Source organism: Oncorhynchus tshawytscha, linkage group LG18 (genome assembly GCF_018296145.1).
Source record: "Oncorhynchus tshawytscha isolate Ot180627B linkage group LG18, Otsh_v2.0, whole genome shotgun sequence".
Lineage (NCBI taxonomy): Eukaryota > Metazoa > Chordata > Actinopteri > Salmoniformes > Salmonidae > Oncorhynchus > Oncorhynchus tshawytscha.
The window spans coordinates 42,595,470-42,623,224 of NC_056446.1; the positions used below are offsets into that span (position 1 = coordinate 42,595,470).

General features: G+C 41.5%; 1 protein-coding gene across 1 annotated transcript in view; it reads right to left on the minus strand.

Moving 5' to 3' along the window:
* Window positions 1-1,284: 1,284 nt before the first annotated feature.
* Window positions 1,285-27,755, minus strand: part of LOC112240728 (ensconsin) — an 87,565-nt gene continuing 61,094 nt past the window's right edge. Inside the window, exons 12-13 of the mRNA XM_042300553.1 lie at window positions 2,140-2,245; window positions 1,285-1,412 (exon numbers count right to left, since the gene is read on the minus strand). Coding sequence (XP_042156487.1) covers window positions 1,285-1,412; window positions 2,140-2,245 — 234 coding nt within the window. The remainder of the gene's footprint in view (window positions 1,413-2,139; window positions 2,246-27,755) is intronic.

A 27,755-nucleotide genomic window follows, 5' to 3' on the forward strand; every position in this document is an offset into this window, starting at 1 on the left:
ATTAGAACCTAGTGATGGTATAGCGTTAGAACCTAGTGATGGTATAGCGTTAGAAGCTAGTGAAGGTAAAGCATTAGAACCTAGTGATGGTATAGCGTTAGAAGCTAGTGAAGGTAAAGCACTAGAAGCTAGTGATGGTATAGCGTTAGAAGCTAGTGAAGGTAAAGCATTAGAAGCTAGTGAAGGTAAAGCATTAGAAGCTAGTGAAGGTAAAGCATTAGAACCTAGCTAATGTTCTCTTCAGCTAACAAGTGTTGAAACATACTCACAGTCCTAGTGCTAGTGGGGGGATACTCTGAATCAGGAGGAATAAGCAGGAAGTGCTAGTGGGGGGATACTCTGAATCAGGAGGAATAAGCAGGAAGTGCTAGTGGGGATACTCTGAATCAGGAGGAATAAGCAGGAAATCCTAGTGGGGGATACTCTGAATCAGGAGGAATAAGCAGGAAGTCCTAGTGGGGATACTCTGAATCAGGAGGAATAAGCAGGAAATCCTAGTGGGGGATACTCTGAATCAGGAGGAATAAGCAGGAAATCCTAGTGGGGGATACTCTGAATCAGGAGGAATAAGCAGGAAGTCCTAGTGGGGATACTCTGAATCAGGAGGAATAAGCAGGAAATCCTAGTGGGGGATACTCTGAATCGGGAGGGATAAGCAGGAAATCCTAGTGGGGGATACTCTGAATCAGGAGGAATAAGCAGGAAGTCCTAGTGGGGGATACTCTGAATCAGGAGGGAATAAGCAGGAAGTCCTAGTGGGGGATACAGGAGGGGATAAGCAGGAAGTCCTAGTGGGGGATACTCTGAATCAGGAGGGAATAAGCAGGAAATCCTAGTGGGGGATACTCTGAATCAGGAGGGGATAAGCAGGAAATCCGAATCCTCCAAAGATCATTTTTGGAAGACAAGGGAATTTATTGAATGTTCCCGAATTTTCCAACCCTACACATAACACACTAGCATGCTAATGCTAATGTTTAAGTTTAGCTAACACTAACCGAGCGGGCAGGCTATAATACTAGCATGCTAATGCTAATGTTTAAGTTTAGCTAACACTAACCGAGCGGGCAGGCTATAATACTAGCAGGCTAATGCTAATGTTTAAGTTTAGCTAACACTAACCGAGCGGGCAGGCTATAATACTAGCAGGCTAATGCTAATGTTTAAGTTTAGCTAACACTAACCGAGCGGGCAGGCTATAATACTAGCAGGCTAATGTTTAAGTTAAGCTAACACTAACCGAGCGGGCAGGCTATAATACTAGCAGGCTAATACTAGCTAGTGCTAGCTGAGAATGATATATTCACATTGGTGGCTCAGGCCGTATCTGCGGTAGACACTGAATGCACCTTGGAGATGGTGCTCCAGCCCTGCTACGTCGAGGGGATATAGGAACGACGACTCCACAAAACCTGGACCAGGACAAAACAACCAGAGAGAGAAAAGTGGAGGGGGCCGTGAAGGAGAGAGAGACAGAGGTGGAGGGGGCCATGAAGGACAGAGAGAGAGAGAGACAGAGAGAGAGAGAGCGAGAGAGAGACAGAAACAGAGAGAGAAAGAGAGAGAGAGAGAGAGACAGAGACAGAGACAGAGAGAGCGAGAGAGAGACAGAAAGACAGAGACAGCGAGAGAGAGACAGAAAGACAGAGACAGAGACAGAGACAGAGAGAGAGAGAGAGAGAGAGAGAGAAAGAGACAGAGAGAGAGAGAGAGAGAAAGAGACAGAAACAGAGAGAGAAAGAGAGAGAGAGAGAGACAGAGACAGAGACACAGAGAGAGAGAGACAGAGAGAGAGAGAGAGCGAGAGAGAGAGAGAGAGAGATGAGTCAGCATAAATAGCAGTAGAAAGGCTGTACAACGCAGACTCAACTTATTAAAATAAAAAAAATGGACAGAAAGTCTCCAGCGACAAACAGGAGACTACATCACAGCAGAAACTGGTATTTACAACCTGGTAAAGAAAGAGGAGTTTGTTTGTGTGTGTGTGTGTGTGTGTGTGTGTATGTGTGTGTGTATGTGTGTGTGTTTATGTATGTGTGTGTGTGTGTATGTGTTTATGTATGTGTGATGTGAGTGTGTATGTGTGTGTGTGGTGTGTGAGTGTGTGTGTGTGTGATGTGAGTGTGTATGTGTGTTTACCCCCGGGTGTGGTGGGTGTGGTCATGGTCCCGCCCCAAGTCCAGTGGTTGGGTTTGGCTCTCTGACTTCTCTCCACTGTCCGATGCATCACTGCCTCATGACGGGCCTACACAACGACAACAACAGGTTAACAACGACAGGATAACAACGACAACAACAGGTTAACAACAACAGGATAACAACGACAACAACAGGATAACAATGACAACAGGATAATAACAACAGGATAACAACGACAACAACAGGTTAACAACGACAGAATAACAACGTCAACAACAGGTTAACAACGACGACAACAGGATAACAACGACAACAACAGGATAACAACAACAGGTTAACAACGACAGGTTAAGAACGACGACAACAGGTTAACAACGACGACAACAGGATAACAACAACAGGTTAACAACGACAGGTTAACAACGACAACAACTGGTTAACAACGACAGGTTAACAACGACAGGTTAACAACGACAACAACTGGTTAACAACGACAACAACAGGTTAACAACAACAACAGGTTAACAACGACAATAACAGGTTAAAAACGACGACAACAGGATAACAACAACAGGTTAACAACAACAGGATAACAACGACAACAACAGGATAACAACGACGACAACAGGTTAACAACAACAGGATAACAACGATGACAACAGGATAACAACGACAACAACAGGATAACAACAACGACAGGATAACAACAACGACAGGATAACAACAACAGGTTAACATCGACGACAACAGGATAACAACGACAACAACAGGTTAACAACAACGACAGGATAACAACAACGACAGGATAACAACAACAGGTTAACATCGACGACAACAGGTTAACAATGACAACAACAGGTTAACAACGACAACAACAGGTTAACAACGACAAAAGGTTAACAATGACAACAGGTTAACAACGACAGGTTAACAACGACAACAACAGGTTAACAACGACAACAACAGGTTAACAACGACAACAACAGGATAACAACGACGACAACAGGTTAACAACGACGACAACAGATTAACAACGACAACAACAGGTTAACAACGACGACAACAGGATAACAACGACAACAGGTTAACAACGACAGGTTAACAACGACAACAACAGATTAACAACGACAACAACAGGTTAACAATAACAGGTTAACAACGACAACAACAGGATAACAACGACGACAACAGGTTAACAACGACGACAACAGGTTAACAACGACAACAACAGGTTAACAACGACAACAGGTTAACAACGACAGGTTAACAACGACAACAACAGGATAACAACAACAGGTTAACAACGACAGGTTAAGAACGACGACAACAGGTTAACAACGACGACAACAGGATAACAACAACAGGATAACAACGACAACAACAGGATAACAACGACAACAGGATAACAACGACGACAACAGGTTAACAACGACGACAACAGATTAACAACGACAACAACAGGTTAACAACGACGACAACAGGATAACAACGACAACAGGTTAACAACGACAACAGGTTAACAACGACAGGTTAACAACGACAACAACAGATTAACAACGACAACAACAGGTTAACAATAACAGGTTAACAACGACAACAGGTTAACAACGACAGGTTAACAACGACAACAACAGATTAACAACGACAACAACAGGTTAACAATAACAGGTTAACAACGACAACAACAGGATAACAACGACGACAACAGGTTAACAACGACGACAACAGGTTAACAACGACAACAACAGGTTAACAGCGACAACAGGTTAACAACGACAGGTTAACAACGACAACAACAGGATAACAACAACAGGTTAACAACGACAACAACAGGTTAACAACGATGACAACAGGTTAACAATAACAGGTTAACAACGACAACAAAAGGTTAACAACGATGACAACAGGATAACAACGACAACAACAGGTTAACAACGACAACAACAGGTTAACAATGATGACAACAGGTTAACAACGATGACAACAGGATAACAACGACAACAACAGGTTAACAACGACGACAACAGGATAACAATGACAACAACAGGTTAACAACGATGACAACAGGTTAACAATGACAGGATAACAACGACAACAGGTTAACAACGACAACAACAGGATAACAACGACAACAACAGGATAACAACAACAGGTTAACAACAACAACAACAGGTTAACAACGACGACAACAGGTTAACAACGACGACAACAACAGGTTAACAACGACAACAACAGGATAACAACGACGACAACAGGTTAACGACGACAACAGGTTAACAACGACGACAACAGGTTAACAACGACGACAACAGGTTAACAACGACAACAACAGGTTAACAACGACAACAACAGGATAACAACGACGACAACAGGTTAACAACAACAACAGGATAACAACGACAACAACAGGATAACAACGACGACAACAGGTTAACAACGACAACAACAGGATAACAACGACGACAACAGGTTAACAACAACAACAGGATAACAACGACAACAACAGGATAACAACGACGACAACAGGTTAACAACAACAACAGCAGGATAACAACAACAGGATAACAATGACAACAACAGGTTAACAACGACAACAACAGGATAACAACGACAACAACAGGTTAACAACGACAACAACAGGATAACAATGACAACAACAGGTTAACAACGATGACAACAGGTTAACAATGACAGGATAACAACGACAACAGGTTAACAACGACAACAACAGGATAACAACGACAACAACAGGATAACAATGACAACAACAGGTTAACAACGATGACAACAGGTTAACAATGACAGGATAACAACGACAACAGGTTAACAACGACAACAACAGGATAACAACAACAGGTTAACAACGACAACAACAGGATAACAACGACGACAACAGGTTAACAACGACGACAACAGGTTAACAACGACAACAACAGGTTAACAACGACAACAGGTTAACAACGACAGGTTAACAACGACAACAACAGGATAACAACAACAGGTTAACAACGACAGGTTAAGAACGACGACAACAGGTTAACAACGACGACAACAGGATAACAACAACAGGATAACAACGACAACAACAGGATAACAACGACAACAGGATAACAACGACGACAACAGGTTAACAACGACGACAACAGATTAACAACGACAACAACAGGTTAACAACGACGACAACAGGATAACAACGACAACAGGTTAACAACGACAACAGGTTAACAACGACAGGTTAACAACGACAACAACAGATTAACAACGACAACAACAGGTTAACAACGACAGGTTAACAACGACAACAACAGATTAACAACGACAACAACAGGTTAACAATAACAGGTTAACAACGACAACAACAGGATAACAACGACGACAACAGGTTAACAACGACGACAACAGGTTAACAACGACAACAACAGGTTAACAGCGACAACAGGTTAACAACGACAGGTTAACAACGACAACAACAGGATAACAACGACAGGTTAACAACGACAACAACAGATTAACAACGACAACAACAGGTTAACAATAACAGGTTAACAACGACAACAGGTTAACAACGACAGGTTAACAACGACAACAACAGATTAACAACGACAACAACAGGTTAACAATAACAGGTTAACAACGACAACAACAGGATAACAACGACGACAACAGGTTAACAACGACGACAACAGGTTAACAACGACAACAACAGGTTAACAGCGACAACAGGTTAACAACGACAGGTTAACAACGACAACAACAGGATAACAACAACAGGTTAACAACGACAACAACAGGTTAACAACGATGACAACAGGTTAACAATAACAGGTTAACAACGACAACAAAAGGTTAACAACGATGACAACAGGATAACAACGACAACAACAGGTTAACAACGACAACAACAGGTTAACAATGATGACAACAGGTTAACAACGATGACAACAGGATAACAACGACAACAACAGGTTAACAACGACGACAACAGGATAACAATGACAACAACAGGTTAACAACGATGACAACAGGTTAACAATGACAGGATAACAACGACAACAGGTTAACAACGACAACAACAGGATAACAACGACAACAACAGGATAACAACAACAGGTTAACAACAACAACAACAGGTTAACAATGACGACAACAGGTTAACAACGACGACAACAACAGGTTAACAACGACAACAACAGGATAACAACGACGACAACAGGTTAACGACGACAACAGGTTAACAACGACGACAACAGGTTAACAACGACGACAACAGGTTAACAACGACAACAACAGGTTAACAACGACAACAACAGGATAACAACGACACAACAGGTTAACAACAACAACAGGATAACAACGACAACAACAGGATAACAACGACGACAACAGGTTAACAACGACAACAACAGGATAACAACGACGACAACAGGTTAACAACAACAACAGGATAACAACGACAACAACAGGATAACAACGACGACAACAGGTTAACAACAACAACAGCAGGATAACAACAACAGGATAACAATGACAACAACAGGTTAACAACGACAACAACAGGATAACAACGACAACAACAGGTTAACAACGACAACAACAACAACAACAGGTTAACAACGACAACAACAGGATAACAATGACAACAACAGGTTCACAATGAGAGGTTAACAACGACAACAACAGGTTAACAACAACAGGTTAACAACGACAACAACAGGTTAACAACGACGACAACAGGATAACAACAACAGGATAACAACGACAACAACAGGATAACAACGACAACAGGATAACAACGACGACAACAGGTTAACAACGACGACAACAGATTAACAACGACAACAACAGGTTAACAACGACAACAACAGGATAACAACGACAACAACAGGATAACAACAACAGGTTAACAACAACAACAACAGGTTAACAACGACGACAACAGGTTAACAACGACGACAACAACAGGTTAACAACGACAACAACAGGATAACAACGACGACAACAGGTTAACGACGACAACAGGTTAACAACGACGACAACAGGTTAACAACGACGACAACAGGTTAACAACGACAACAACAGGTTAACAACGACAACAACAGGATAACAACGACGACAACAGGTTAACAACAACAACAGGATAACAACGACAACAACAGGATAACAACGACGACAACAGGTTAACAACGACAACAACAGGTTAACAACGACAACAACAGGTTAACAACGACAACAGGTTAACAACGACAGGTTAACAACGACAACAACAACAGGTTAACAACGACAGGTTAACAACGACGACAACAGGATAACAACGACAACAACAGGTTAACAACGACAACAGGTTAACAACGACAGGTTAACAACGACAACAACAGGATAACAACAACAGGTTAACAACGACAACAACAGGATAACAACGACGACAACAGGTTAACAACGACGACAACAGGTTAACAACGACAACAACAGGTTAACAACGACAACAGGTTAACAACGACAGGTTAACAACGACAACAACAGGATAACAACAACAGGTTAACAACGACAGGTTAAGAACGACGACAACAGGTTAACAACGACGACAACAGGATAACAACAACAGGATAACAACGACAACAACAGGATAACAACGACAACAACAGGATAACAACGACAACAGGATAACAACGACGACAACAGGTTAACAACGACGACAACAGATTAACAACGACAACAACAGGTTAACAACGACGACAACAGGATAACAACGACAACAGGTTAACAACGACAACAGGTTAACAACGACAGGTTAACAACGACAACAACAGATTAACAACGACAACAACAGGTTAACAATAACAGGTTAACAACGACAACAGGTTAACAACGACAGGTTAACAACGACAACAACAGATTAACAACGACAACAACAGGTTAACAATAACAGGTTAACAACGACAACAACAGGATAACAACGACGACAACAGGTTAACAACGACGACAACAGGTTAACAACGACAACAACAGGTTAACAACGACAGGTTAACAACGACAACAACAGGATAACAACAACAGGTTAACAACGACAACAACAGGTTAACAACGATGACAACAGGTTAACAATAACAGGTTAACAACGACAACAAAAGGTTAACAACGATGACAACAGGATAACAACGACAACAACAGGTTAACAACGACAACAACAGGTTAACAACGATGACAACAGGATAACAACGACAACAACAGGTTAACAACGACGACAACAGGATAACAATGACAACAACAGGGTAACAACGATGACAACAGGTTAACAATGACAGGATAACAACGACAACAGGTTAACAACGACAACAACAGGATAACAACGACAACAACAGGATAACAACAACAGGTTAACAACAACAACAACAGGTTAACAACGACGACAACAGGTTAACAACGACGACAACAACAGGTTAACAACGACAACAACAGGATAACAACGACGACAACAGGTTAACGACGACAACAGGTTAACAACGACGACAACAGGTTAACAACGACGACAACAGGTTAACAACGACAACAACAGGTTAACAACGACAACAACAGGATAACAACGACGACAACAGGTTAACAACAACAACAGGATAACAACGACAACAACAGGATAACAACGACGACAACAGGTTAACAACGACAACAACAGGTTAACAACGACAACAGGTTAACAACGACAGGTTAACAACGACAACAACAGGATAACAACAACAGGTTAACAACGACAGGTTAAGAACGACGACAACAGGTTAACAACGACGACAACAGGATAACAACAACAGGATAACAACGACGACAACAGGATAACAACAACAACAGGATAACAACGACGACAACAGGTTAACAACGACGACAACAGATTAACAACGACAACAACAGGTTAACAACGACGACAACAGGATAACAACGACAACAGGTTAACAACGACAACAGGTTAACAACGACAGGTTAACAACGACAACAACAGATTAACAACGACAACAACAGGTTAACAATAACAGGTTAACAACGACAACAGGTTAACAACGACAGGTTAACAACGACAACAACAGATTAACAACGACAACAACAGGTTAACAATAACAGGTTAACAACGACAACAACAGGATAACAACGACGACAACAGGTTAACAACGACGACAACAGGTTAACAACGACAACAACAGGTTAACAGCGACAACAGGTTAACAACGACAGGTTAACAACGACAACAACAGGATAACAACAACAGGTTAACAACGACAACAACAGGTTAACAACGATGACAACAGGTTAACAATAACAGGTTAACAACGACAACAAAAGGTTAACAACGATGACAACAGGATAACAACGACAACAACAGGTTAACAACGACAACAACAGGTTAACAATGATGACAACAGGTTAACAACGATGACAACAGGATAACAACGACAACAACAGGTTAACAACGACGACAACAGGATAACAATGACAACAACAGGTTAACAACGATGACAACAGGTTAACAATGACAGGATAACAACGACAACAGGTTAACAACGACAACAACAGGATAACAACGACAACAACAGGATAACAACAACAGGTTAACAACAACAACAACAGGTTAACAACGACGACAACAGGTTAACAACGACGACAACAACAGGTTAACAACGACAACAACAGGATAACAACGACGACAACAGGTTAACGACGACAACAGGTTAACAACGACGACAACAGGTTAACAACGACGACAACAGGTTAACAACGACAACAACAGGTTAACAACGACAACAACAGGATAACAACGACGACAACAGGTTAACAACAACAACAGGATAACAACGACAACAACAGGATAACAACGACGACAACAGGTTAACAACGACAACAACAGGATAACAACGACGACAACAGGTTAACAACAACAACAGGATAACAACGACAACAACAGGATAACAACGACGACAACAGGTTAACAACAACAACAGCAGGATAACAACAACAGGATAACAATGACAACAACAGGTTAACAACGACAACAACAGGATAACAACGACAACAACAGGTTAACAACGACAACAACAACAACAACAGGTTAACAACGACAACAACAGGATAACAATGACAACAACAGGTTCACAATGAGAGGTTAACAACGACAACAACAGGTTAACAACAACAGGTTAACAACGACAACAACAGGATAACAATGACAACAACAGGTTCACAAAAACGACAGGTTCACAACGACAACAACAGGTTAACAACGACGACAACAGGATAACAACAACAGGATAACAACGACAACAACAGGATAACAACGACAACAGGATAACAACGACGACAACAGGTTAACAACGACGACAACAGATTAACAACGACAACAACAGGTTAACAACGACGACAACAGGATAACAACGACAACAGGTTAACAACGACAACAGGTTAACAACGACAGGTTAACAACGACAACAACAGATTAACAACGACAACAACAGGTTAACAATAACAGGTTAACAACGACAACAGGTTAACAACGACAGGTTAACAACGACAACAACAGATTAACAACGACAACAACAGGTTAACAATAACAGGTTAACAACGACAACAACAGGATAACAACGACGACAACAGGTTAACAACGACGACAACAGGTTAACAACGACAACAACAGGTTAACAACGACAGGTTAACAACGACAACAACAGGATAACAACGACAACAACAGGTTAACAACGATGACAACAGGTTAACAATAACAGGTTAACAACGACAACAAAAGGTTAACAACGATGACAACAGGATAACAACGACAACAACAGGTTAACAACGACAACAACAGGTTAACAACGATGACAACAGGATAACAACGACAACAACAGGTTAACAACGACGACAACAGGATAACAATGACAACAACAGGGTAACAACGATGACAACAGGTTAACAATGACAGGATAACAACGACAACAGGTTAACAACGACAACAACAGGATAACAACGACAACAACAGGATAACAACAACAGGTTAACAACAACAACAACAGGTTAACAACGACGACAACAGGTTAACAACGACGACAACAACAGGTTAACAACGACAACAACAGGATAACAACGACGACAACAGGTTAACGACGACAACAGGTTAACAACGACGACAACAGGTTAACAACGACGACAACAGGTTAACAACGACAACAACAGGTTAACAACGACAACAACAGGATAACAACGACGACAACAGGTTAACAACAACAACAGGATAACAACGACAACAACAGGATAACAACGACGACAACAGGTTAACAACGACAACAACAGGTTAACAACGACAACAGGTTAACAACGACAGGTTAACAACGACAGGTTAAGAACGACGACAACAGGTTAACAACGACGACAACAGGATAACAACAACAGGATAACAACGACGACAACAGGATAACAACAACAACAGGATAACAACGACGACAACAGGTTAACAACGACGACAACAGATTAACAACGACAACAACAGGTTAACAACGACGACAACAGGATAACAACGACAACAGGTTAACAACGACAACAGGTTAACAACGACAGGTTAACAACGACAACAACAGATTAACAACGACAACAACAGGTTAACAATAACAGGTTAACAACGACAACAGGTTAACAACGACAGGTTAACAAACGACAACAACAGATTAACAACGACAACAACAGGTTAACAATAACAGGTTAACAACGACAACAACAGGATAACAACGACGACAACAGGTTAACAACGACGACAACAGGTTAACAACGACAACAACAGGTTAACAGCGACAACAGGTTAACAACGACAGGTTAACAACGACAACAACAGGATAACAACAACAGGTTAACAACGACAACAACAGGTTAACAACGATGACAACAGGTTAACAATAACAGGTTAACAACGACAACAAAAGGTTAACAACGATGACAACAGGATAACAACGACAACAACAGGTTAACAACGATGACAACAGGTTAACAACGATGACAACAGGATAACAACGACAACAACAGGTTAACAACGACGACAACAGGATAACAATGACAACAACAGGTTAACAACGATGACAACAGGTTAACAATGACAGGATAACAACGACAACAGGTTAACAACGACAACAACAGGATAACAACGACAACAACAGGATAACAACAACAGGTTAACAACAACAACAACAGGTTAACAACGACGACAACAGGTTAACAACGACGACAACAACAGGTTAACAACGACAACAACAGGATAACGACGACAACAGGTTAACGACGACAACAGGTTAACAACGACGACAACAGGTTAACAACGACGACAACAGGTTAACAACGACAACAACAGGTTAACAACGACAACAACAGGATAACAACGACGACAACAGGTTAACAACAACAACAGGATAACAACGACAACAACAGGATAACAACGACGACAACAGGTTAACAACGACAACAACAGGATAACAACGACGACAACAGGTTAACAACAACAACAGGATAACAACGACAACAACAGGATAACAACGACGACAACAGGTTAACAACAACAACAGCAGGATAACAACAACAGGATAACAATGACAACAACAGGTTAACAACGACAACAACAGGATAACAACGACAACAACAGGTTAACAACGACAACAACAACAACAACAGGTTAACAACGACAACAACAGGATAACAATGACAACAACAGGTTCACAATGAGAGGTTAACAACGACAACAACAGGTTAACAACAACAGGTTAACAACGACAACAACAGGATAACAATGACAACAACAGGTTCACAAAAACGACAGGTTCACAACGACAACAACAGGTTAACAACGACGACAACAGGATAACAACAACAGGATAACAACGACAACAACAGGATAACAACGACAACAGGATAACAACGACGACAACAGGTTAACAACGACGACAACAGATTAACAACGACAACAACAGGTTAACAACGACGACAACAGGATAACAACGACAACAGGTTAACAACGACAACAGGTTAACAACGACAGGTTAACAACGACAACAACAGATTAACAACGACAACAACAGGTTAACAATAACAGGTTAACAACGACAACAGGTTAACAACGACAGGTTAACAACGACAACAACAGATTAACAACGACAACAACAGGTTAACAATAACAGGTTAACAACGACAACAACAGGATAACAACGACGACAACAGGTTAACAACGACGACAACAGGTTAACAACGACAACAACAGGTTAACAACGACAGGTTAACAACGACAACAACAGGATAACAACGACAACAACAGGTTAACAACGATGACAACAGGTTAACAATAACAGGTTAACAACGACAACAAAAGGTTAACAACGATGACAACAGGATAACAACGACAACAACAGGTTAACAACGACAACAACAGGTTAACAACGATGACAACAGGATAACAACGACAACAACAGGTTAACAACGACGACAACAGGATAACAATGACAACAACAGGGTAACAACGATGACAACAGGTTAACAATGACAGGATAACAACGACAACAGGTTAACAACGACAACAACAGGATAACAACGACAACAACAGGATAACAACAACAGGTTAACAACAACAACAACAGGTTAACAACGACGACAACAGGTTAACAACGACGACAACAACAGGTTAACAACGACAACAACAGGATAACAACGACGACAACAGGTTAACGGCGACAACAGGTTAACAACGACGACAACAGGTTAACAACGACGACAACAGGTTAACAACGACAACAACAGGTTAACAACGACAACAACAGGATAACAACGACGACAACAGGTTAACAACAACAACAGGATAACAACGACAACAACAGGATAACAACGACGACAACAGGTTAACAACGACAACAACAGGTTAACAACGACAACAGGTTAACAACGACAGGTTAACAACGACAACAACAGGATAACAACAACAGGTTAACAACGACAGGTTAAGAACGACGACAACAGGTTAACAACGACGACAACAGGATAACAACAACAGGATAACAACGACAACAACAGGATAACAACGACAACAGGATAACAACGACGACAACAGGTTAACAACGACGACAACAGATTAACAACGACAACAACAGGTTAACAACGACGACAACAGGATAACAACGACAACAGGTTAACAACGACAACAGGTTAACAACGACAGGTTAACAAACGACAGGTTAACAACGACAACAACAGGTTAACAATAACAGGTTAACAACGACAACAGGTTAACAACGACAGGTTAACAACGACAACAGATTAACAACGACAACAACAGGTTAACAATAACAGGTTAACAACGACAACAACAGGATAACAACGACGACAACAGGTTAACAACGACGACAACAGGTTAACAACGACAACAACAGGTTAACAGCGACAACAGGTTAACAACGACAGGTTAACAACGACAACAACAGGATAACAACAACAGGTTAACAACGACAACAACAGGTTAACAACGATGACAACAGGTTAACAATAACAGGTTAACAACGACAACAAAAGGTTAACAACGATGACAACAGGATAACAACGACAACAACAGGTTAACAACGACAACAACAGGTTAACAACGATGACAACAGGTTAACAACGATGACAACAGGATAACAACGACAACAACAGGTTAACAACGACGACAACAGGATAACAATGACAACAACAGGTTAACAACGATGACAACAGGTTAACAATGACAGGATAACAACGACAACAGGTTAACAACGACAACAACAGGATAACAACGACAACAACAGGATAACAACAACAGGTTAACAACAACAACAACAGGTTAACAACGACGACAACAGGTTAACAACGACGACAACAACAGGTTAACAACGACAACAACAGGATAACAACGACGACAACAGGTTAACGACGACAACAGGTTAACAACGACGACAACAGGTTAACAACGACGACAACAGGTTAACAACGACAACAACAGGTTAACAAACGACAACAACAGGATAACAACGACGACAACAGGTTAACAACAACAACAGGATAACAACGACAACAACAGGATAACAACGACGACAACAGGTTAACAACGACAACAACAGGATAACAACGACGACAACAGGTTAACAACAACAACAGGATAACAACGACAACAACAGGATAACAACGACGACAACAGGTTAACAACAACAACAGCAGGATAACAACAACAGGATAACAATGACAACAACAGGTTAACAACGACAACAACAGGATAACAACGACAACAACAGGTTAACAACGACAACAACAACAACAACAGGTTAACAACGACAACAACAGGATAACAATGACAACAACAGGTTCACAATGACAGGTTAACAACGACAACAACAGGTTAACAACAACAGGATAACAACGACAACAACAGGATAACAATGACAACAACAGGTTCACAAAAACGACAGGTTCACAACGACAACAACAGGTTAACAACGACAGGTTAACAACGACAACAACAGGTTAACAACGACAACAGGTTCACAACGACAACAACAGGTTAACAACGACGACAACAGGTTAACAACGACAAAGACAGGATAACAACAACAACAACAGGATAACAACGACGACAACAGGATAACAACAACAACAACAGGTTCACAACGACAACAACAGGTTAACAACGACAACAACAGGATAACAACGACGACAACAGGATAACAACAACAGGTTCACAACGACAACAACAGGTTCACAACAACAACAACAGGTTCACATCGACAACAACAGGTTAACATCGACAACAACAGGTTAACAACGACAACAGGTTAACAACGACAACACCAGGTCACCAACAACAGGTTAACAACGACAACAACAGGTTCACAATGACAGGTTAACAACGACAACAACAGGTTAACAACAACAACAACAGGTTAACAACAACAACAGGATAACAATGACAACAACAGGTTAACAACGACAACAACAGGATAACAACGACAACAACAGGTTAACAATGACAACAACAGGATAACAATGACAACAACAGGTTCACAATGACAGGTTAACAACGACAACAACAACAGGTTAACAACGACAACAACAGGTTCACAATGACAGGTTAACAATGACAACAGGTTCACAACGACAACAACAGGTTAACAACGACGACAACAGGATAACAACAACGACAACAGGATAACAACAACAGGTTAACAACGACAACAACAGGTTAACAACGACAACAACAGGTTAACAACGACAGGATAACAACGACGACAACAGGTTAACAACAACAGGTTAACAACGACAACAACAGGTTAACAACAGGATAACAACAACAGGTTAACAACGACGACAACAGGTTAACAACGACGACAACAACAGGTTAACAACGACAACAACAGGTTAACAACGACAACAACAGGATAACAACGACGACAACAGGTTAACAACGACGACAACAGGTTAACAACGACGACAACAGGTTAACAACGACAACAACAGGTTAACAACGACAACAACAGGATAACAACGACGACAACAGGTTAACAACAACAACAGGATAACGACAACAACAGGATAACAACGACGACAACAGGTTAACAACGACAACAACAGGATAACAACGACGACAACAGGTTAACAACAACAACAACAGGATAACAACGACGACAACAGGTTAACAACAACAACAGGATAACAACGACAACAGGATAACAACGACGACAACAGGTTAACAACAACAACAGCAGGATAACAATGACAACAACAGGTTAACAACGACAACAGGATAACAACAACAACAGGTTAACAACGACAACAACAACAGGTTAACAACGACAACAACAGGATAACAATGACAACAACAGGTTCACAATGACAGGTTAACAACGACAACAACAGGTTAACAACAACAGGTTAACAACGACAACAACAGGATAACAATGACAACAACAGGTTCACAAAAACGACAGGTTAACAACGACAACAACAGGTTAACAACGACAGGTTAACAACGACAACAACAGGATAACAACGACAACAACAGGTTAACAACGATGACAACAGGTTAACAATAACAGGTTAACAACGACAACAAAAGGTTAACAACGATGACAACAGGATAACAACGACAACAACAGGTTAACAACGACAACAACAGGTTAACAACGATGACAACAGGATAACAACGACAACAACAGGTTAACAACGACGACAACAGGATAACAATGACAACAACAGGTTAACAACGATGACAACAGGTTAACAATGACAGGATAACAACGACAACAGGTTAACAACGACAACAACAGGATAACAACGACAACAACAGGATAACAACAACAGGTTAACAACAACAACAACAGGTTAACAACGACGACAACAGGTTAACAACGACGACAACAACAGGTTAACAACGACAACAACAGGATAACAACGACGACAACAGGTTAACGACGACAACAGGTTAACAACGACGACAACAGGTTAACAACGACGACAACAGGTTAACAACGACAACAACAGGTTAACAACGACAACAACAGGATAACAACGACGACAACAGGTTAACAACAACAACAGGATAACAACGACAACAACAGGATAACAACGACGACAACAGGTTAACAACGACAACAACAGGTTAACAACGACAACAGGTTAACAACGACAGGTTAACAACGACAACAACAGGATAACAACAACAGGTTAACAACGACAGGTTAAGAACGACGACAACAGGTTAACAACGACGACAACAGGATAACAACAACAGGATAACAACGACAACAACAGGATAACAACGACAACAGGATAACAACGACGACAACAGGTTAACAACGACGACAACAGATTAACAACGACAACAACAGGTTAACAACGACGACAACAGGATAACAACGACAACAGGTTAACAACGACAACAGGTTAACAACGACAGGTTAACAACGACAACAACAGATTAACAACGACAACAACAGGTTAACAATAACAGGTTAACAACGACAACAGGTTAACAACGACAGGTTAACAACGACAACAGATTAACAACGACAACAACAGGTTAACAATAACAGGTTAACAACGACAACAACAGGATAACAACGACGACAACAGGTTAACAACGACGACAACAGGTTAACAACGACAACAACAGGTTAACAGCGACAACAGGTTAACAACGACAGGTTAACAACGACAACAACAGGATAACAACAACAGGTTAACAACGACAACAACAGGTTAACAACGATGACAACAGGTTAACAATAACAGGTTAACAACGACAACAAAAGGTTAACAACGATGACAACAGGATAACAACGACAACAACAGGTTAACAACGACAACAACAGGTTAACAACGATGACAACAGGTTAACAACGATGACAACAGGATAACAACGACAACAACAGGTTAACAACGACGACAACAGGATAACAATGACAACAACAGGTTAACAACGATGACAACAGGTTAACAATGACAGGATAACAACGACAACAGGTTAACAACGACAACAACAGGATAACAACGACAACAACAGGATAACAACAACAGGTTAACAACAACAACAACAGGTTAACAACGACGACAACAGGTTAACAACGACGACAACAACAGGTTAACAACGACAACAACAGGATAACAACGACGACAACAGGTTAACGACGACAACAGGTTAACAACGACGACAACAGGTTAACAACGACGACAACAGGTTAACAACGACAACAACAGGTTAACAACGACAACAACAGGATAACAACGACGACAACAGGTTAACAACAACAACAGGATAACAACGACAACAACAGGATAACAACGACGACAACAGGTTAACAACGACAACAACAGGATAACAACGACGACAACAGGTTAACAACAACAACAGGATAACAACGACAACAACAGGATAACAACGACGACAACAGGTTAACAACAACAACAGCAGGATAACAACAACAGGATAACAATGACAACAACAGGTTAACAACGACAACAACAGGATAACAACGACAACAACAGGTTAACAACGACAACAACAACAACAACAGGTTAACAACGACAACAACAGGATAACAATGACAACAACAGGTTCACAATGACAGGTTAACAACGACAACAACAGGTTAACAACAACAGGTTAACAACGACAACAACAGGATAACAATGACAACAACAGGTTCACAAAAACGACAGGTTCACAACGACAACAACAGGTTAACAACGACAGGTTAACAACGACAACAACAGGTTAACAACGACAACAGGTTCACAACGACAACAACAGGTTAACAACGACGACAACAGGTTAACAACGACAAAGACAGGATAACAACAACAACAACAGGATAACAACGACGACAACAGGATAACAACAACAACAACAGGTTCACAACGACAACAACAGGTTAACAACGACAACAACAGGATAACAACGACGACAACAGGATAACAACAACAGGTTCACAACGACAACAACAGGTTCACAACAACAACAACAGGTTCACAACGACAACAACAGGTTAACATCGACAACAACAGGTTAACAACGACAACAGGTTAACAACGACAACACCAGGTCACCAACAACAGGTTAACAACGACAACAACAGGTTCACAATGACAGGTTAACAACGACAACAACAGGTTAACAACAACAACAACAGGTTAACAACAACAACAGGATAACAATGACAACAACAGGTTAACAACGACAACAACAGGATAACAACGACAACAACAGGTTAACAATGACAACAACAGGATAACAATGACAACAACAGGTTCACAATGACAGGTTAACAACGACAACAACAACAGGTTAACAACGACAACAACAGGTTCACAATGACAGGTTAACAATGACAACAGGTTCACAACGACAACAACAGGTTAACAACGACGACAACAGGATAACAACAACGACAACAGGATAACAACAACAGGTTAACAACGACAACAACAGGTTAACAACGACAACAACAGGTTAACAACGACAGGATAACAACGACGACAACAGGTTAACAACAACAGGTTAACAACGACAACAACAGGTTAACAACAGGATAACAACAACAGGTTAACAACGACGACAACAGGTTAACAACGACGACAACAACAGGTTAACAACGACAACAACAGGTTAACAACGACAACAACAGGATAACAACGACGACAACAGGTTAACAACGACGACAACAGGTTAACAACGACGACAACAGGTTAACAACGACAACAACAGGTTAACAACGACAACAACAGGATAACAACGACGACAACAGGTTAACAACAACAACAGGATAACGACAACAACAGGATAACAACGACGACAACAGGTTAACAACGACAACAACAGGATAACAACGACGACAACAGGTTAACAACAACAACAACAGGATAACAACGACGACAACAGGTTAACAACAACAACAGGATAACAACGACAACAGGATAACAACGACGACAACAGGTTAACAACAACAACAGCAGGATAACAATGACAACAACAGGTTAACAACGACAACAGGATAACAACAACAACAGGTTAACAACGACAACAACAACAACAGGTTAACAACGACAACAACAGGATAACAATGACAACAACAGGTTCACAATGACAGGTTAACAACGACAACAACAGGTTAACAACAACAGGTTAACAACGACAACAACAGGATAACAATGACAACAACAGGTTCACAAAAACGACAGGTTCACAACGACAACAACAGGTTAACAACGACAGGTTAACAACGACAACAACAGGTTAACAACGACAACAGGTTCACAACGACAACAACGACAACAGGTTCACAACGACAACAACAGGTTAACAACGACGACAACAGGATAACAACGACAACAACGACAACGACAGGATAACAACAACAACAGGTTAACAACGACAACAACAGGATAACAACAACAACAACAGGTTCACAACGACAACAACAGGTTCACAACGACAACAACAGGATAACAATGACGACAACAGGATAACAACAACAGGTTCACAACGACAACAACAGGTTCACAACAACAACAACAGGTTAACAACGACAACAGGTTAACAACGACAACAGGTTAACAACGACAACAACAGGTTAACAACGACAACAGGTTAACAACGACAACAGGTTAACAACGACAACACCAGGTCACCAACAACAGGTTAACAACGACAACAACAGGTTCACAATGACAGGTTAACAACGACAACAACAGGTTAACAACAACAACAACAGGTTAACAACAACAACAGGATAACAATGACAACAACAGGTTAACAACGACAACAACAGGATAACAACGACAACAACAGGATAACAATGACAACAACAGGTTCACAATGACAGGTTAACAACGACAACAACAGGTTAACAACAACAGGTTAACAACGACAACAACAGGATAACAACGACAACAACAGGATAACAACGACGACAACAGGTTAACAACGACGACAACAGGTTAACAACGACGACAACAGGTTAACAACGACAACAACAGGATAACAACGACGACAACAGGTTAACAACAACAACAGGATAACGACAACAACAGGATAACAACGACGACAACAGGTTAACAACGACAACAACAGGATAACAACGACGACAACAGGTTAACAACAACAACAACAGGATAACAACGACGACAACAGGTTAACAACAACAACAGGATAACAACGACAACAGGATAACAACGACGACAACAGGTTAACAACAACAACAGCAGGATAACAATGACAACAACAGGTTAACAACGACAACAGGATAACAACAACAACAGGTTAACAACGACAACAACAACAACAGGTTAACAACGACAACAACAGGATAACAATGACAACAACAGGTTCACAATGACAGGTTAACAACGACAACAACAGGTTAACAACAACAGGTTAACCAACGACAACAACAGGATAACAATGACAACAACAGGTTCACAAAAACGACAGGTTCACAACGACAACAACAGGTTAACAACGACAGGTTAACAACGACAACAACAACAGGTTAACAACGACAACAGGTTCACAACGACAACAACAGGTTAACAACGACGACAACAGGATAACAACGACAACAACGACAACGACAGGATAACAACAACAACAGGTTAACAACGACAACAACAGGATAACAACAACAACAACAGGTTCACAACGACAACAACAGGTTCACAACGACAACAACAGGATAACAATGACGACAACAGGATAACAACAACAGGTTCACAACGACAACAACAGGTTCACAACAACAACAACAGGTTAACAACGACAACAGGTTAACAACGACAACAACAGGTTAACAACGACAACAGGTTAACAACGACAACAGGTTAACAACGACAACACCAGGTCACCAACAACAGGTTAACAACGACAACAACAGGTTCACAATGACAGGTTAACAACGACAACAACAGGTTAACAACAACAACAACAGGTTAACAACAACAACAGGATAACAATGACAACAACAGGTTAACAACGACAACAACAGGATAACAACGACAACAACAGGATAACAATGACAACAACAGGTTCACAATGACAGGTTAACAACGACAACAACAGGTTAACAACAACAGGTTAACAACGACAACAACAGGATAACAACGACAACAACAGGATAACAACGACGACAACAGGTTAACAACGACGACAACAGGTTAACAACGACGACAACAGGTTAACAACGACAACAACAGGTTAACAACGACAACAACAGGATAACAACGACGACAACAGGTTAACAACAACAACAGGATAACGACAACAACAGGATAACAACGACGACAACAGGTTAACAACGACAACAACAGGATAACAACGACGACAACAGGTTAACAACAACAACAACAGGATAACAACGACGACAACAGGTTAACAACAACAACAGGATAACAACGACAACAGGATAACAACGACGACAACAGGTTAACAACAACAACAGCAGGATAACAATGACAACAACAGGTTAACAACGACAACAGGATAACAACAACAACAGGTTAACAACGACAACAACAACAACAGGTTAACAACGACAACAACAGGATAACAATGACAACAACAGGTTCACAATGACAGGTTAACAACGACAACAACAGGTTAACAACAACAGGTTAACAACGACAACAACAGGATAACAATGACAACAACAGGTTCACAAAAACGACAGGTTCACAACGACAACAACAGGTTAACAACGACAGGTTAACAACGACAACAACAGGTTAACAACGACAACAGGTTCACAACGACAACAACAGGTTAACAACGACAACAACGACAACGACAGGATAACAACAACAACAGGTTAACAACGACAACAACAGGATAACAACAACAACAACAGGTTCACAACGACAACAACAGGTTCACAACGACAACAACAGGATAACAATGACGACAACAGGATAACAACAACAGGTTCACAACGACAACAACAGGTTCACAACAACAACAACAGGATAACAACGACAACAACAGGATAACAACAGGATAACAATGACAACAACAGGATAACAATGACAACAGGTTAACAACGACAACAGGTTAACAACGACAACACCAGGTCACCAACAACAGGTTAACAACGACAACAACAGGTTCACAATGACAGGTTAACAACGACAACAACAGGTTAACAACAACAACAACAGGTTAACAACAACAACAGGATAACAATGACAACAACAGGTTAACAACGACAACAACAGGATAACAACGACAACAACAGGATAACAATGACAACAACAGGATAACAATGACAACAACAAGTTCACAATGACAGGTTAACAACGACAACAACAACAGGTTAACAACGACAACAACAGGTTCACAATGACAGGTTAACAATGACAACAGGTTCACAACGACAACAACAGGTTAACAACGACAACAACGACAACAACAGGTTAACAACGACAGGATAACAACGACGACAACAGGTTAACAACAACAACAAAAGGATAACAACAACAGGTTAACAACGACAACAACAGGTTAACAACAACAGGTTAACAACGACAACAACAGGTTAACAACGACAACAACAGGATAACAACAACAGGTTAACATCGACAACAACAGGATAACAACAACAACAACAACAGGTTAACAATGACAACAACAGGTTAACATCGACAACAACAGGTTAACAACGACAACAACAGGTTAACAATGACAACAACAGGTTAACAATGACAACAACAGGTTAACAATGACAACAACAGGTTGACAACGACAACAACAGGTTAACAACGACAACAACAGGTTAACAACGACAACAACAGGTTAACAACGACAACAACAGGTTAACAACGACAACAACAGGTTAACAATGACAACAACAGGTTAACAACGACAACAACAGGTTAACAATGACAACAACAGGTTAACAACGACAACAACAGGTTAACAATGACAACAACAGGTTAACAATGACAACAACAGGTTAACAATGACAACAACAGGTTAACAATGACAACAACAGGTTAACAACGTCAACCAGAATGCTGCATGACATTTCAAACGGTTTGTCACCTTCAGATTGTGGCCCTTATTGTTGTGATAGTGTGTGTATATAGAGTGTGTACAGTGTGTGTATAGTGTGTGTACAGTGTGTGTGTGTGTGTGTATAGTGTGTAGTGTGTGTAGTGTGTATAGTGTGTGTAGTGTGTGTAGTGTGTATAGTGTGTAGTGTGTAGAGTGTGTAGTGTGTAGTGTGTATAGTGTGTAGTGTGTAGAGTGTGTATAGTGTGTAGAGTGTGTAGTGTGTATAGTGTGAAGTGTGTGTAGTGTGTGTAGTGTGTATAGTGTGTAGAGTGTGTAGTGTGTATAGTGTGTGTAGTGTGTAGTGTGTAGTGTGTGTAGTGTGTAGTGTGTAGTGTGTATAGTGTGTAGTGTGTGTAGTGTGTAGTGTGTGTAGTGTGTATAGTGTGTATAGTGTGTAGAGTGTGTATAGTGTGTAGAGTGTGTGTAGTGTGTATAGTGTGTGTAGTGTGTGTGTTTGCGTGTGTAGTGTGTGTATAGTGTGTATAGTGTGTGTAGTGTGTACAGTGTGTGTGTATAGAGTGTGTGTAGTGTGTGTAGTGTGTAGTGTGTGTAGTGTGTATAGTGTGTAGTGTGTGTAGTGTGTAGTGTGTGTAGTGTGTATAGTGTGTAGTGTGTAGTGTGTATAGTGTGTGTAGTGTGTAGTGTGTGTAGTGTGTATAGTGTGTATAGTGTGTATAGTGTGTAGAGTGTGTAGTGTGTATAGTGTGAAGTGTGTGTAGTGTGTGTAGTGTGTGTGTTTGCGTGTGTAGTGTGTGTATAGTGTGTATAGTGTGTGTAGTGTGTATAGTGTGTGTAGTGTGTGTGTTTGCGTGTGTAGTGTGTGTATAGTGTGTGTAGTGTGTACAGTGTGTGTGTGTATAGAGTGTGTGTAGTGTGTGTGTGTTTGTGTGTAGTGTAGTGTGTACAATGTGTGTGTGTATAGTGTGTGTGTATACAGTGTATGTAGTGTGTGTGTGTTTGTGTGTAGTGTAGTGTGTACAGTGTGTGTGTGTGTGTATACAGTGTATGTAGTGTGTGTGTGTGTATATAGTGTGTGTGTGTATAGAGTGTGTGTAGTGTGTATACAGTGTGTGTAGTGTGTTCCTCACCTTCTCCTCCTCCAGGTTCTGTCTTCTCTTCTCCTCCACAGCAGATCGTCTCCTGTCCTCCTTCCTCCTCTGTTCCTCCACCTTCCTCCTCCTCTCCTCCAGGTGTTTCTCATAGTAGTGTCTGGCCCTCTCCTCCCTCTCCTGCCACGCAGCCTCCCTGACAGCTGACACACACACACACACACACACACACACACACACACACACACCTTGGTTTTTCTATCCAGCCGGAGATATACAATGTATTTCCATTCAAAATCCTATTTAACCTAACACCCAAACCCCTAACCTCTAACCCTTAACCTCTAACCCCTAACACCCAAACCCCTAACCTCTAACCCTTAACCTCTAACCCTTAACCCCTAACCTCTAACCCTTAACCTCTAACCCTTAACCCTTAACCCCTAACACCTAACCTCTAACCCCTAACCTCTAACCTCTAACCCCTAACCTCTAACCCCTAACCTCTAACCCCTAACCTCTAACCCTTAACCCTAAGATTAAAATAGCCTTTGTCCTCATGGGGACATGGGAAATGTCCCACAAGGGAGAACTTTCCTTTTTACTATCCTTGGGGATGTTTGGTCAAGGATAGAAGAACCTCCCACACACACAGAGTAAGACTTGCTTTTAGGGTTTCCAGATTACAATGAAATATATCCCCCTCTAGACCGCTGATTGGCCAGCTCATCCCCCACTAGAACGCTGATTGGCCAGCTCATCCCCCTCTAGACCGCTGATTGGCCAGCTCATCCCCCTCTAGACCGCTGATTGGACAGCTCATCCACCTCTAGACCGCTGATTGGCCAGCTCATCCTCCTCTAGACCGCTGATTGGCCAGCTCATCCTCCTCTAGACATCTGATTGGCCAGCTCATCCTCCTCTAGACCGCTGATTGGCCAGCTCATCCTCCTCTAGACCACTGATTGGCCAGCTCATCCTCCTCTAGACCACTGATTGGCCAGCTCATCCTCCTCTAGACCACTGATTGGCCAGCTCATCCTCCTCTAGACCACTGATTGGCCAGCTCATCCTCCTCTAGACCACTGATTGGCCAGCTCATCCTCCTCTAGACCGCTGATTGGCCAGCTCATCCTCCTCTAGACCGCTGATTGGCCAGCTCATCCTCCTCTAGACCGCTGATTGGCCAGCTCATCCACCTCTAGACCGCTGATTGGCCAGCACATCCTCCTCTAGACAGCTGATTGGCCAGCTCATCCTCCTCTAGACAGCTGATTGGCCAGCTCATCCTCCTCTAGACAGCTGATTGGCCAGCTCATCCCCCTCTAGACCGCTGATTGGCCAGCTCATCCACCTCTAGACCGCTGATTGGCCAGCTCATCCACCTCTAGACCGCTGATTGGCCAGCTCATCCTCCTCTAGACCGCTGATTGGCCAGCTCATCCACCTCTAGACCGCTGATTGGCCAGCTCATCCTCCTCTAGACAGCTGATTGGCCAGCTCATCCCCCTCTAGACCGCTGATTGGCCAGCTCATCCACCTCTAGACCGCTGATTGGCCAGCTCATCCTCCTCTAGACCACTGATTGGCCAGCTCATCCCCCTCTAGACATCTGATTGGCCAGCTCATCCCCCTCTAGACATCTGATTGGCCAGCTCATCCTCCTCTAGACCACTGATTGGCCAGCTCATCCTCCTCTAGACATCTGATTGGCCAGCTCATCCTCCTAAGGTTTATTACATCATATTTATGAAACGGTCTGTTTGATAAGTTGGAGAGAGTTTTGAAGTGTTTTATCTCCAATTGATGCTTTGGCCACAAATACGAATTAGATTATCAATGTCACCTGCACTAGTACAGCGAAAACCCTGTCTTGCTCTTCCCAACAATGCAGTCATTAATATCAGAAGAACTAGAAAGTAGAAAACAAAAACACCCGAAATACAATTAACACAAGAAAGCAAGCTATA